At 40.4% G+C, this 16,004-nt stretch overlaps 1 protein-coding gene across 1 annotated transcript; it reads right to left on the bottom strand.

Annotated features, from left to right (window-relative positions):
* Positions 1-520: 520 nt before the first annotated feature.
* SERPINC1 (serpin family C member 1) lies at positions 521-14,622 on the bottom strand. Its single transcript, XM_070746786.1, has 7 exons — positions 14,410-14,622; positions 12,621-12,987; positions 11,316-11,531; positions 9,478-9,615; positions 6,204-6,597; positions 4,837-4,901; positions 521-770 (listed from the first exon to the last, which is right to left on the bottom strand). Exons 2-7 carry the CDS (start codon positions 12,981-12,983, stop codon positions 597-599), a joined length of 1,350 nt encoding a protein of 449 aa, XP_070602887.1. The 5' UTR covers positions 12,984-12,987; positions 14,410-14,622; the 3' UTR covers positions 521-596.
* Positions 14,623-16,004: the final 1,382 nt, after the last annotated feature.

The raw sequence follows: 16,004 nt of genomic DNA, 5'->3' as shown, positions 1-16,004 counted from the left end.
TCATAAGTCATTTTTTCCAGTGCCATTGTAACTTCAAACAGTACTATCATCTTAACATTTCATTTAGAGAATCAGTCATATATTTGTTATAATTTCATCATTTCTAATGCTACACGTTCCCCTAAATATCTAGATAAGAACTCTTGAGACAGTGTGATTTATTGAGAAAGTGCTCTGGACTCTGCTTCTTGTAAGTAGGTACATTTCTGGACATGCACACGTATATTGAACTCTTTACTCTGATTCCTCTGATTGTCTGAATGCAGCGAGCTTGTAAGCTTCTTGTAATGGAACCTAAAATAAAGGAACTTTCTGATGGTGAGAGCGATCAATCAGTGGGACAGCTTGTCTGCGAAGGTTGTGAGCGCTCCAACACTTGAAACTTTCAAGGGGAGATTGGACTGACATTTGTCTGGGGTGGTATAGGGTCTCCTATTTGAGCAGGGGGTTGGACTAGATAACCTACAAGGTTCCTTCCAACACAAACAAACAAATAAACAAACAAACCAAGAGTTGGATGTTGGTTTAATCTTTTTTTTCTTTTATTTAACTGATTGATTAGTTTAAGAAGACAAGAGTATAGCAAATCAGAGATTTTAGGAACATGGATCAGCCACTTTGCCCATGAAAAGGATGGAATTTATAGCCACTTCCCTAATGAGTACTATAAAAGGTCTGTTGGCATTGAAGACAACTTTGTTCAAAGGAAATGAGCGACCGGAAATTACAACTGTGGTGGAAGCAGCTGCTTCACTGCCTTCTTCATTTACCTGATGAAATAAAATGTGCATGCTGGATTAAGAACATTCGTCAGAGACCAAACAGAAACAGTTGTGGGGATTTACACACATACACACACACACAGCCCCATACAAAAAAAATTCCCCTAAGAGCATAATTAGAGCTGCAATACTTCATAGTTAGGGTCATTGACTATAGCTATCCCTGGTTTATTTTGCCACAGAGATGCATACATCAAAGCTTTAGACATTTCCTTTTAGGTTAGGAGGGCTTCTTCCCTAAAATGCTATTGCAATATATGCAAGCAGGGTCTAAAAATATGTCTTTTGTTTCAATATATATCTTTTAACCTTATGCTACTTTAAGCAAGGTTGATTGATTGAACTGATAAAATGAGTCATACAACAAAATCATCTGATCAGTATATATTTCAGGTTCAGCCCTGTATTTTACTCGTTTTTCATTTGAGTCATACAACTTTGAAAAGGGAAGAGAGGGGTGAGGAATTTACTGCCAAATTAGGATTAGCAGCCGCGGTAGCAGCTTTCCTGTATTCCTGCGGTGGCAGGGGATCTTCAAAGAGAATGAGAAACAGTACTAAACAAGTACAAAAGAAGACAAACCTTCCCCGTTTCCACCAGTGGGGACTCTGGTTCTCCTTTCCCTACTGCGATAGAAAGTGCCCTTTTCTACCCAGCAGAGCTTTCACTGACTGCTAGGCTAAGAATTGAACCCGGGCGGGCTTCCCCGGTCATCAGCTGCCAGACTCTGGTTTGGAAAACCTCCCTTGTCAAGAGTTGCACCAACCCACCCCATTGATGCGCCCAGAGGGACCCTCCTTACCCCCCATTTCCAAAACGGAGGTGGCCTCAGCGCCACAAAGTCAAGGGACCCAGCCAAACTGAGCGACTCAAGCCGCACGCCCACACCCCAGAAAGGACATGCTTGGGTGGGGTGAGGGGGGAAGGGAAAGGAATTTGCCTTCCTTCTGCACTCAGGATGAGGGGAGAAGGGGAAAGGAATTGCCCTTCCGTTCGTTCTGCACTGAAGGGACTGGAGCGACATTTGCCCTTTTTTCCCCCCTTCCACAAGATGCTGCTGGATAAAGCGCTGCCACCACCTCCACTTCCTGAAGCAAGCCACCTGACAGGTTTGAAGACCTGTGTTAGGGGTGCAAGGGTCTTCAAACCTGGCATGTTTAACTCCCATTCCCCTAATAGCATGACTGGTAGAGAAATTGTGGGTGTTGAAATCAACAAGTCTTGAAGCTGTCAAGTTTGAAGACCCCTGTGTTAGGGGTTAGGAGTGTAAAGGTCTTTAAAACAGGCAAGTTTAAGGCTTGTGGACTTCAATTCTGAAATCCACAAGTCTTGAAGCTGTCAAGTTTGAAGTTTGTAAAAAGTATACATGGTTGCAAAAAGTATTCTGCTGCACTGGTATTTTATTAAACAATATAATACTATACTATTTGGTTCAGAATACTTTTTTCCTTGTTTTCCTCCCCTAAAATCTAGGAGCGTCTTATACAGAGTGTGTCTTATACACCAAAAAATATGGTAACTGGTGATGTCCCAATGATATCACCAGCTTTTAATTTTTTTTATTTTTATTGAATATTTTTTCTGGGTTTTTTTCCTTCTGTGCATGTGCCGAAGCCAAGTTTCTGGCACTGTGCATGCCTCGCCATCTTGTTTTTGCATTTTTTATTTTAAAAAAATGAATTTTTGGCACTGTGCATGCGCACGCATGCTTTGCACATGCAGACCCCACACCACATGGGAGAAAGCAAACTGTCAAGAGAGGTAAGTTAGAACCCACCCCTGTCTTTGTCACTCCATGTCCTAAGGCAGTGTTTCCCAACCTTGGCAAGCTGAAGATATCTGGACTTCAACTCCCAGAATTCCCCAGCCAGCTGGCTGGGGAATTCTGGGAGTTGAAGTCCAAATATCTTCAACTTGCCAAGGTTGGGAAACACTGTCCTAAGGTTCCTTGCTATCCTGTTCTAAAGTAGAAGAGGTAAATTAGGTTTGCCAAAAAGCTAAGATCAAAAATATTTTTTACAGAAGACTTCAAATGCAATAAAGTCATTTGATCTTTTTAAAAATTTCTTCCTATTATCAGTTTAAAGATCTCCACGATGATGTTAAAATGACAAAATATGCATCACAACATCACAACCCAAGTGGCATCCTTTTGTCTTTGTGTTACAATGTCTAATGCAAATATGAAAGCAATGGAATTGGATTGCATGTTATAATACACACAGTAATGTTACTTCCTTCCCCTTGCTGTCCGTTCCCAAAAGTTGCCTATTTTAGTCATTTAATTCACAGTAAACATTAATCTCATTTCAAAGTGTTTCTACTAAGAGATCAGTGAGGTAGTCAGAGATCTGTCTCTTCTTTCCTTTCATCCAGCAGAGCATGCAGTCATTCTTTTATCTTGTTCTTTTCAGTACAGTACAATCTCTGGTTACAAACGCTTCTGACCACAACCAAATAGCGTTCCAACCCCCCAAAAAATCCCCCCCCCGCTAGCAAATTCTCCCTTCCACACCATTTTTTCTTTTTTGCAAATGCCAAATTTCTAAAATTAGGTTACGGTTACAGCCAAACGGTTTTGTGACTAAAGTTATGGGATGGATTATGGCCGTGTGACCAAAGGTTCTACTGTACTGTATGGCTTCAAAGCTTCCAGTCAAACAGGAAGAATGGAGAAGCAGTGAGCACAGTGTTCTGTGGAGCCCCCCCAGAGGCCCATCCCTTCTTGCCTCATCTTTAATGTCTACATGAAGCTGCTAAGTGAGAGTAGCTGATATTATGATGCATAATCTCAGGATGTGGATGGAACCAAACAGGTTGACTAGCACAGTGTTTTTCAACCAGTGTGCCGCGGCACACTAGTGTGCCGTGAGACATGGTCAGGTGTGCCACGAAGCTCAGAGAGAGAAAGAAAACAAGAGAGAGAGAGAGAAAGAAAGAGAAAGAGAGAGAAAGCAAGAGAGAGAGAGAGAGAGAAAAAGAGAGAAAGAAAGAGAGAGAGAGAGAGAGAAAGCAAGCAAGAGAGAGAGAGAAAGAAAACAGAGAGAAAGAAAGAGAGAGAAAGCAAAAGAGGGAAAAAGAGAGAACGAAAGAGAGAAAGAAAGACAGGAAGAGAGAAAGAGAACAAGAGAGAAAGAGAAAGAAAGAGAGAGCGAAAGACATAGGGAGGTAGGGACGGAGAGAGAAAGAGCAAAAAAGGAAGGAAGGAAGAGAGAAAGAAAGAGGGAAGGAGAGAGAGGGAGGGAGGGAGAGAGAAATAGAGCGAAAGGGAGGAAGAGAGAGAGAGAGAATTTTTTTGTCCAAACTTTTTTTAGCCGCCCCCCCATACCCACTCAATGTGCCCCATGGTTTTGTAAATGTAAAAAATGTGCCACGGCTCAAAAAAGGTTGAAAATCACTGGACTAGCAAGACTGTTTGTCTAGGAAGATTTTCCATCCAACTAAACAAGTGGCAACAGTTAGATGAGGAGGCTTTGTTTGTTTTCTTCCTGCCTTTGTTATTTTTACAAATAACTCAAGGCAGCAAACATACCCAACATATCTTCCTCCTATTTTCCCCATAACAACCCTGTGAGGTGAGTTTTGCTGAGAGCTGAAAGACATCCAGCTGACTTTCATTGGCTAAGGCAGGACTAGAACTCACGGTTTCCAACTATTACCCTGGTAATAAACCACTAAACCAAACTGACTCTCGATACCCCCAAAGGAGATTTTTCATCTGAAAGGGCATCTGGATTTAACTGCAACTCAATCATGAAACCCTCCCAAAACCATTCTCTCTGCCTAGCATTTCTCACAATGTTGCATGGAGGAAAACAATGAAAACGATTTAAACGGACAGAATTTATAAAATAATTTCCCTTGAAAATATTTCACTTCCTTTAAATAGATCCTGCCTGTACCAATTTCTACTGTGGTGCAAGGGTGATCCAGAATGATTTGCCTTTTAGGTTCAGCTAACAAATACTGTAGATTTATTCAAGAGCTGAAGCTTACCGGTAATTTAGGAAAGAGAACAAAGTAGAATGGAAACAAAGAAGGAAAGCTGACTCACCTCAAGGAAGGCTTTGTGAAATGCGTCAGAAACATAGAGGCCCGCTTGGGGATCTTCAACAATGCCTAAAAAGGACAACAGTGTAAAGGGGGGGGGGGGGGAGAGTGAATTTTCTTGTGGGAGAAACCAAAAAGGCACAGAAGTTAATAATGATCTAGGGGTCTAAAGCTGATGGTCTGCAGAAGCCAATCGTTTTATTTGGAATAAAAGACACTATAAATATTTTTAGGTATTCTGTCCCACCCAAGGTCAAGAGTCCAGAGTTAAACCATTCTGGGGGTGCTGCATAGTGAATGCACTTTCTCGGTGCTTGGCTTCGATGGGAGAGAGTGGACCTCTAAGTGCGATGAAGCTTTGTGATAAAATGGCAGGCATATTTGTTTCAGTATTGTCTGGCTGTGAAGAATTTGTGGAAGGTAATCAGCAAAATCATTTTACAAGAGAAGAGACTTGCAATTCATACTACAAGTTAATGGTTAACAGCAGGAGATCTTTGGTTGTTTTTCTGGTTGTTTTTCAGGTATTGTCGAAAAATAACAATTCTCAACAGCACCAACCAGTTTGAGCTATAGTAAGGAACAGTGGGAGTTATAATTCAGCAATATCTGGAGATCCACATTTCTCACCCTTCATCTAAAACTAGAAAATAGGTGTATGCTAAAATAATAGTTAAAGTCTGAGGGATAAATTTGTGTACATTTGTGTGATATTCTTACAAATAACCATCAGATCCTTGTGCATCTGCAAGGAAGAGGAACTAAGCACATTGCTAATCATGGGTCTCTGATCCAGGAATAGGAGATGTCCTTATTTCAACCATCCAGAGTATTTTTCCCACCCTTAGTCTTCTTCAAGATATTAAACAAAATAGCATGAACATTCTGAATTATCTGGAGTATTAGGAACCTAGTAGCACATTTTCTGACTAACCCATAAAAAAGCATAGCTTCATTCCCTAGACATCAGCTATACCATGTTTCCCTGAAAACAAAACCCTGTCTTATATTTTTTTGAATCCTGAAATAAGCGCTTGGCCTTATTGCTATGCACTCAAAAGCCCGATTAGGCTTATTATCAGGGGGTGTCTTATTTTGGAGGAAACAAGTTAGCTCATGACATCTTTTAAATAAAACAGATTAATCAAATAGCATGTTACCAGTCTCCTTGGCATGGGCTATAATGCCATTTCAAAAAGGTTATTTGAACTAAAACGGAAAGCCTTTCCCCCCACAATGCATGTAGGAAAGTACAGTACTGTATATTGAAGAGGGAATTCTGGTCCATAGATGAGAGGGACTGCAATATAATTTTTTTACTAAATTCATCAAAATAATGGTTGCTCCCCATTAAAGCACATCCCAACTGACCTGGCAGACTGGCCTGGTCAGGGCTGAAAAGATCCCTTAATCCCATTTCTTGAAGTTTCTCCTTCAGGCTGAAGCTGCTTTCTATCTTGAAACGGGGCAAATGCACTGAGAGAGAGACATGTCTCAAGGCACGGAACCAGCTTTCCAGCTTCTCTGCAGTCAGCTGCTGCTCCACTTGGGCCAATGGTGTGTTCAGATAAGGTAGGATAAGGGCCATTGTAATATCATCCCCTTGGTAAGGAAGCTCCAACACCTGGACTTTGGCACTTGCGATGGAAGCATGACGGAATGTCATTTCTTGGTACATTGTGGGCACCTGACAGGGTTCAGCGGTGACTCTAAAAAAAGGCTCCACCTTTGTATTTTCAAGAGGGAATTTGGATTTCCAGTGACCCTAAATTAACATAGTGACAGAAAACACAATCATCAGCCAGAAATTGAATGGGTTAGGGCAGTACACCAACCTCGCCTCAAACTATTGTTCTTAAACCTTCAAGTGTTAGTTGAACAAATGTGATCTGAACAAATATTTTATAGAACTGTGCATTTATTTTCTTATAATGGATCCAGATTTCCACAAAATTAATTGAAAATTTGTAAGGAAAATCTATTCCACTATGAGAATAGGAAAGTGGAATATACAACCCAATCCATGTTAGATACATTGAGTTACACATCTCTTGAAAATGTTCACAACATAAACAAAATGTAATCCCACTAGACACTGGAGAAGGGGAGAAGCAGAAACAGATACATGTCCTTTCACTACCTTTTTTGACAAACAGTAAAATAGGGAAGGAGAAAGCCACTAGGAAGCAGGGTCTAAGCACATTTTATTGGTATTTGGGAGATAGAAGTTTAGTAGGTTGCAAATATTTTGACATGGAAAGGGGGAAAGGTTAACTGTCAGTCCCCGGGTCGCCTGCTATGCAGAGATTGCCATTTCGATGGGTCAACTGGGACGCACATCCTCGCCCACTAAAACTCATGCCCACCGACAGCCCACAAGCTGCACAACTGAGCCGCGCATCAGGCATACACACCACAGGGCCTCTCCTGAACTGTGGGGAGGGTGGGCACAGCCCTGACAAGCCTGCTGAAGCTATGGAACCCGGAAAAGGCCAGCCGGGCTGCGGGCTTCATAAACAGCTAATGTGCAGCAGACCAGATGGGCAGCAGTGTGTGTGTGCAAGCACAGGTAGCCTGGCATGCCAAAAGCAGCTCCAAGGATGCTGGTAAAGAGGCAGTGTGTGAGGGGTGGTAATTGGAGCAGGGCACAGGGGATGGAACCAGGGTGGGGTGGGGTGAGGGGCATTTAATGGTGGAGGGTTACACCACAGTAGCACTGACTTTGTTTTCCTTACTGTTTGTCATTCTGTGCTGGGTTTCCAGATTGTAAGATAAAAAATATCCAATTAATTTTGTCTGGATTTCTTGTCTGCTGGAACATGACATTAACTTTAAATTTGAAGCTATGCTGGTGCCAGCTTGTTTCCTTGCACAATATAAAATCTTGCAATAGTTGCTGGAACCAATAGGAAATTTTATTAGTATGTTTCTAATATTCCAGTCATTAGCTGCTGGCCAGGCATCCTGAAAAAGTGAAAGCTTGAGGATGTTCTAAAACCTGTAGACTGAGAACCAGGCATGATTGTTCTTCTTTCTGTTACACACTGCCTTAAGACTGATATTTCTTAATTTCCTCCAGATTCAGAAAAAGAAATAATAATACTGTAATTGCACAGGAGGCATTAGGTCTGTGGTCATCAGGGGTTCTTGACCTGATGATAGTTATAACAGGGTTTTAGAGAGGAAGTCTTTGGCAGCTGACCTGGAGCGCTTCCATCTTATCACATTTATTTTATTTATTTATTTAATTGGATTTGCATGCCACCCCTCTCTGAGGACTCGGGGCTGCTCACAGCATATGCAAGAAACAAAACAATAAAATGAATCCAATTAATTAATTCATAATTAATACTACATTAAAACAACCATTTAATTTAATTAAAAAAGGAAAATCTGTCAAACCAATCATACAACACTCATTCTGAAGAGATGATAATAAAAGAATTTGATGTAAAATGTAATTGTGAAAAATTTAGAATTTAAAATTAAGCAATGAAAGAATTGACTACATTTTACAAAAAGGTACTGTGCCAAAAGGCATTCAATCTTCTGTACATAGTGTTGGAGTTAAACAAAGGCATTTAAATAAATTGAAGACGTCAGACAAGCTTCCTCCTTTTTTTCATTCATTTCCTTTTCATTTTTTCATTGAAGGAGGAGCATCCTTTAGAAATAAGTAAACTGGTCTAAAGATTGCACTTATCAAATCAGGTGAGCTTTGTTCTTCTTGCTTGTCTTAACTTGAAAAAATGTGGGTTGCAATTTGAATTCAAAGTTAGCCGGGGACAGGAATGGAATCAATGTCACCGGTGGCATGGAGTTTCCCTTCGCCCATGGGGAAACTTCAAATCCCCGCTGCCCAGGGGGCTTTGGTTCCAATGGAACCAAGACGGATCCTCCCTAAAGGGGCGGCAATGCTTGGAATGCTACTGGGGGTCTGGTTTGGGGTTGGCATACCCCATCAGACGAACCAGCTTGTCTCTGGCTGCTGTGCCTAAGCCGATGAAACTGAGCCGACATCGCAACAAAAGGATTTAAAAGTAAGCTTGAAGTCACCTGGAGAGAGGAACTAAGAAATGTGCTGGAGCGGGAGGAACTGAGCTAAGAATTGTGCTGGAGTATATTAATATATATAGTATATATATATATATATACAGTATATATATATACACATTTGTTTTCATATATACATATATACATACTATACAATATATATTATTGTATAGTATTTATATACAGTACTATAGTATGCATATACTCTACAATATATACTATATAATATAGAGTAGAGAAGAGTATTACACTGGGAATGACTGAAATTAAGTAGATCAGGGAAGATTATTACACTGAGTATGAGATTGGAAGATATATAGAATAGGGAAGATTATCACACTGTGAATGACAAAACAGACAAACAATTAAGAATTTTGATTAAGAATTTGGCAATTGATATTATATTGTATATTATTCCAATTTGAAAGTATGTGAATTTCTATTTCTGTAAGATGTGGAAGAAAAAAAGAAAAAATGAATACCACCTCACCCCCACCCCACCCCAAAAATAAGTCAAGTTAACCAAATTATTTTAAAGTGGAGCTTTTCAGAAAAATCTGCAAGTTTCAGTTTTAAGGTTTATTTTCCATACCTTGAAGTAAATTGTGTTGACTAGTATCATAACGGTTAATTGATTGATGACTCCTTCTGGGATCACATTTGTTATACGCTTCTCAGTTTTATTTGCCACCCAATCATTGATGATTGCTCTGGATAATTCTGGCTTCTCCTGAAATGGAAACACAATAAAAAATTAGCTTTTTTATTTTATATATTGTCTATCTATTTGAATACACTTTATTCCAGTGACTCTAGGACAGTGATCGAGAATCTTTTTTTCCTTGGGTGCCGAAAGAGCGTATGTGCCCACACCTATAATTCAATGCTTGGGGAGTGCAAAAACAGCTTCCTCCACCCTCTGGAGGCTGAAAAGAGCCTGTTTCCCAACTTCTGGTGCGCCTAGTAGGCTCATGTTTCACCCTTCCCAGGCTTCAAAGACTTCTCTGGAGCCGGGGGAAGGTAAAAATCCCTTCCCCCATTCCCCCGGGAGGCTCTGGAAGCCAAAAACGCCCTCACAAGCCTCTGTGCAAGCCAAAAATTAGCTGGCCAAAGCACACTTGCATGTTGGAGCTGAGCTAGGGCAACAGCTCGTGTGACAGAAGATATGGCTCCGCATGCCACCTGTGGCATCCATGCCATAGATTCGCCATCATTGCTCTAGGAAAATTATAGCATACAAAACTAACATATCAATGAGATATTTATAAGAATAGGATAGAACAGAACAGCACAGCACAGAATAGAATACTTTATTGGCCAAGTATGATTGGACACACAAGAAATACAATGAATACAAGAGACAATGAAAGCCATTAAATGTTATTAATATAAAATATTAATGGCCATTTGGAGATTCTCTCCCCTCAATTGAGTTCCCCATGTTATTATCAGCTCATTTCTCACAGCAGTGTTCCTCAAGCTTGGGAATTTTAAGATAGGTGAACCTGGATCTCAGAATTCTCCAGCCGGAATGCCAATTGGGGAATTCTAGGGGTTATATGGTATTAAAGATTGAATTAAACTATTTAAAAGAAATCAAAGCTACCTCATATTTAATACAACCTCATGGCTAACCTTGCAAATTAAAAAGAATTTCATAGTGCAATAACTAAGCAACAAGACTATACTTGGATGCTACAATCAGTAGGATCATAGCCAGAACAATTGCTCTCTTGAATGGAGAATGACAGCATCAAAACTGGCTGTACTAGTTCTTTTCTTTTCTTTTATTTCTTAATTTTTCTCAACTAGTCCAGATAAACTCAGAATTAGAAAAGATTATTGGCATGCTAATCCACCTGCAAGACAGGATGGTATAGCATTTATATTGTTGGATCATCACTGGAGAAATATTCAAATATTACCGAATCATTTTTGCCAAGCCAGGAGGTAACGTCATGTTTGCAACACTGATTATAACTTCAATATATTATTAGTGTTAGCATTTTAAGACATGTGTATCCAAGAAGCATACAGTATGTATATGGATTGGGGAGAAAAGTGATGCTGACTATACAAAAATTTGCACACACAAAGGCAACAAAACTCTCATAACAGAGTGTATAAAGGTTTGAATTCTTTGGAAGCTTTTTTTCTGGCTGGGTGGTGAACCAAGAAGTGTGGGGTAAGACAAAGACAGTGAAATCAATAGTATTCAAAGGTTGAGGCATCACCAGGCCAAAAGCCAAAGTACAACAGAAAATGTTATGTTGCGTTCACCCACAGCAGCATTCAGTCAACAATCAAGGGTGCTTTTAAAAAGTCACAGAGCCACACCAAGGTTTTCAGGGCCATTACAGGATTCTGAGGCTTACAGATGATATTCAACTACTTGCAGCATTACCCTATTATATTTTGTGCTTAGCTCACCTTGAAATTCAAAGGCCAAAGTTTAGCTCCATAAACCACCTCACTAATGTTCTGATAGGTTTCATTGAATTTGAGAGATTTTTCCCCAAAAAGGCGATTGGCTGACACCAACTCGGAGGATTTGTTGACTTTTTTGTACAGTCGACAGTTCAGTTTGGCAAAGAAGAAGTGGATTTGATCAGATGTTTTTTCTGAAATGGTATCAAACTGAAAAACCTTTAAAAAGAAACCAAGGAGAAAGAAATTGGAAAGCAGTTCAGCTAGTGGAAGAAGTGGCCCTGCCTAGAAATGCCACTTGGTGGCCTGCCCATTTTCAGTTAGAATATTGGAATTGGAGAGTGTGATGCCAGATTAACATGGCACATTTGAGGCACATTTGGAGGACAGAGGAAAGTTAACATTGTAATGATTTCAGGTATTTAAGAAAATTTACTTTTACTTATTTAAGAAGCCTAGAAAATTAATTGTGCAAAGAATGATTGGATTTATGCTTAATAACAATTTTTTATTTGACTTTGAAATCTCAGCCCCCCCAAAATATTTGAATGTCTGGAGGGAACCCTTATTCAAAAATGTTTTCAGTGCAAAGTACATAGAAACATGGCTTTCAAAATTCAGTAAGCTGGGCTGATCCACAGCAATGAAGCTGCCTTCATTTTGACCAATTAAAGGTTTTTAATTTAGATTTTTAGAATCTGAGTGTGTACATGCACATGTATTATTTAGTGCATAACGATTCTAGTATCCATGGATTTTAAGGAGATGATTGCCGAAAGTATCTTATATACAGTGCCTGCAATACACTTCCTTCATAATGACATTGTCAAGGTTCCAGGTAACATCCAAATTTAAATCAAAGTCAAGGTTTTCCTCAAAGTTCCAATTTAATTCCGGAGCCATCCTGGTACCTACACTAGGGAACCCGAATCTGAGCTTCCCGCCCAGTTGAAAGTTCACATCCCTTGCTCCCCACCCACAAACATGTCATGTTGCCACTCAGGTTGTGCCAGCATGGCAATTCCCTCAGCTTTCACCCAGGTGGTAGACATGTGATGGCCTTGAACCTCTCGAAAGAGTGCTTTGTGGCTGTATCTATTCCCTCGTGAAAATCACCCCTCCCAAGTTCCCATAAACATCAGGCTTTCTCCAGATAGTGTGGTAATCCATTGATTTATCACCAACTTCTGTACCTGCTTGATAGATATCTATTTTTCTTAAAAAATATTTTAAGGATGATCTTTGCAGGAGTAGCTAAATCCAACCTAATCACCAAGGAACTGACCAGAATCCTAACCTGAGATTTACCGTCATTAGCTGCTGAAGTGTTCTGCCACAAGCACCCAACTTGGTCATGGCAAAGGCGGTGGAAATACTGATTGGTGACATAAAGAAGTTTTCATTTTCATCCCTGCCATTGGTTAAATTCTTATATAACAGGACAGCAAAATGGGAATTAGCCTTGGACAACTCCCAGACACGAGGGTTGGTAGAAGTTGGAATTCTGTCTTGATCTGCCTCCTCTTGCAACTTTTTTTCAGGGTTACGATAAATGCAGACTGGATTTACAGGGATATCCTTTGGCTTGGCAGTACATATGTCTTGGACTGAGTAGGGCTTTGTGGTGCCAATAAAGCACAAACAGAAGAAAAACAGTATCAGGAACTGCATCTTCCTGTAATCAAGAGAAAGTAACATTTGGGACTGTATATTACAATATGTATTTTTTGTCAAGTCAAGACCATTTTACATTAAAGTGTGGTGGTGAACCATTTGGAGGAGTGGTATGAATGGTTGACACAAAGCTAACACTACTTTTCATTGAAACACCCAAAGTAAGAGATACATGCATATTTCCCCTGAAATATAGCATTTTCCTGGCATTCGGTTTTCCTAGCGATTGCTTTGAGAAATAGGAAGGAATGAAGGATAGGTTTCTAAGCACAGTTACAACAGATTCCCAACATTTCCTTTTACTTTGAGTTGGGTAAGTGGAGTCACAGCCCACAGTCTTGACCAAGTATGCAAATCTCTTCATATAAATGAAGAGATTGTCTACTTTGAAATAGAAAAACATAAAAATTATCTCAGCTAGCAGATCCAAAAGGAAAATAATACAATTAGCATATATCCCGCATGTTGTTTTAACCTGCAATTTAATAATGGAATTTCCACATAAAATGGAATCTTTGATTTTTATAGGATGTTCAACTGCTTATAAAGAGGATATTTTGGTATGAGATACATTTATTAGATATTTGGTTAGCTATATAAAAATCAATCACAAACAATAGCCATCTCCTGCCATGGTTTCCTCAGCAACTTGCAGTCTATATTATTGTGATTATTAAGGATATAGAGCCTAATTTGTATACACTTATCTAACCTTCCTTGAAAAAGCATTAAAGTTGATGTCTGTGAAGAAAAACATTCATTTGACTGCCCTATTATTTACCATATCAGATTCCATTAAACTGTCTTGAGCCAAAAAAGGCTAAGTCTGATGTTTTTTTTCTGATAGTTCTAGATCAGAAAAAAAATCTTAGACTTAGCCTTTTTTGTCCTGCCTTTATTAATTTGAGTTAAGTAACTCAGTAAATTAATTTAAGTAATGAACATACCTAATACTCCTTTCTCCCATTTTCTCTGCAACAACAATCCTGTGAGGTGGGTTGAGCAGAGGGACTTTCATGCCTAAGGTGGCACTAAAACTCACCACCTCTTGATTTATAGCAAGCACCTCCCCAACATTCTTCTTTTTAAAAACAGCCCCAAAGGTTGAACATTTAAATGATTCTGGAGAAAAATCTAACAATAAGCTAGATAACTGACCATTTGTGGCCATTTAATGTTTCCCTAAAAGCTGTTACCGGAGGAGGCTGCTATTTCACTTGGAAGTGGTTCCATAAGAAGATTCTGAGATTTCTCATTGAAAACCTTTAATGCGAATAAAACACAATAAATGTTGTGAAAGAATGTGGAAAATTATATTTCCCCCCATTCTGTTAACCAATCCCTATTTTCTAGTGAAAATAATTGCATACTTCTACCATTGTGTCCTGTTTTCTTTGCATAATAAATATCTGAAACTTCTTACCTCTTTCTTGTGTTATGCTCTCTGGTAGCGTAGGATGTTCAAAGGGCTGGATTGTTAATTTGGGCACAAGAACATTTCAATCTGCCGAATATTTCTGATGAAGCTTATTCTCCTCAACCAACTCCAAAACAAGAGAGGGAGAAAAGGGGAAAGGGGTTGGGAAAGCCATGAGGGTCAAAGGCCACTGATCTCAAAAAGCAAGTTAAACAAATAGTGGCGCAAAGCAATGTTTATTCTGAGAACTTGGAATGTTCAATCTGAAACACATCCCACACATATGGCAGAGACCCAACCCAGTGAGAAAAGTCATCGAAAAGGAAGTTACCTTCTTTGCTGCACATAATCTTTGTTTGGCAACTGAGAGAGATTTTAAGACTTATCCCTGTTAGATCAGAGATAATTCTTTGGGGGGAAAGCAAACAATGGTGATTTCTGAAGAGTGCTTGAATTAGAATTCCAGCCCTTTGCCAGAAAGAGTGATTAAAGTACACCTTGGTGAGGTCAGAGCCTGCAAATAACAAATAGTGGGGAGAACAATGGGAGGGGGGGTACGACTAGGTTAGGCTCCCATGCATCAGTGCAGGCTCCCATTGCATCTTTCAAGGATTTTCACAATGGGTAGTTCCACACAAGAATAGTGTTCTCCTCCACTCCCCCCCTCCCTCCCTGTGTACTGAAACCTCCAAGATGCTTATAGCTATTAAATCTCTAACATGTTGCTACCATCCATCGATTGTCAGGATTGTTGCAGCTCAGATCTGGTACTGCAAGCACAGCTAAAACCTCCTTTCACAAAATATTGAGCTTCTGAGCCGTTTTCTACCAGCTTTCCACTGTCTCCTGAAGAACAGCAGCCATGATTATCTCTTCATACCCTCTACAACAGTTTGGAGTGTATCTTTGGGGAATTTTCATTTTAAGGCTCTTCGATAAGAAATACCAACCCATACCTACACAAAGTAGTTTTCTGGCTATTCCATTTGACTCTGGGGGAAATAAAAAGGCCCCAGCCAGACCTCTGATCAATTTCACCCTACTCTGCTTGGTGGCTGCATCCAGAAGAGTTACCAGAGTGTGCAAGTCCAGAAACGTTTTATTTATCTATTTATTAGATTTGTATTCCGCCCCGAGTCTACGGAGAGGGGTGGCATACAAATCTAATACAGTGATCCCCCGGTTATTGCGTCCCCGACCATTGCGAACAGGGAAATTCGCGATTTTTCAACCCGGAAGTCAAAACACCATCTGCGCATGCGTGCCCTTTTTTCTATGGGCACGCATGCGTAGATGGTGCCCGGCAGATCAGCTGCTGGGCGGCTTCCCTGGGTCTTCCCCCTCTTGCTGGCGGGAGGGTGAGCAGCGGGCATCAGCAAGGAGTTTCCCCACCGCCCACGCAAACTCCTCGCTGCCGCCCGCCCTTCGCCCGCCCACACCATTCATTCTCGCCGCTTTGGAGCTGAGTCCTGAAGCGAATTCGCTTCAGGACTCAGCTCGAAAGCGGCCAGAGCGAGCGCGGACAAGCCGTTCGCTGGCGCTAGCTCTCGCCTGCCTGCCCGCTAGCGAGGAGCCGCCTGCCTGCCCGCTAGCGAGAAGCC

Source organism: Erythrolamprus reginae, chromosome 3, assembly GCF_031021105.1.
Source record: "Erythrolamprus reginae isolate rEryReg1 chromosome 3, rEryReg1.hap1, whole genome shotgun sequence".
Lineage (NCBI taxonomy): Eukaryota > Metazoa > Chordata > Lepidosauria > Squamata > Dipsadidae > Erythrolamprus > Erythrolamprus reginae.
This window is presented reverse-complemented; position numbering and strand designations above follow the sequence as displayed.

Coding starts and splice junctions, on each gene's coding strand:
- SERPINC1 (XM_070746786.1), bottom strand. CDS start 12,983: ATGCAGTTCCTGATACTGTTTTTCTTCTGTTTGTGCTTTATTGGCACC. Junction 9,616..11,315: donor TTTGGCCTTTGAATTTCAAG/GTGAGCTAAGCA, acceptor TTTCCATTTCAG/GAGAAGCCAGAATTATCCAG. Junction 771..4,836: donor TTCACAAAGCCTTCCTTGAG/GTGAGTCAGCTT, acceptor TTATTTCATCAG/GTAAATGAAGAAGGCAGTGA.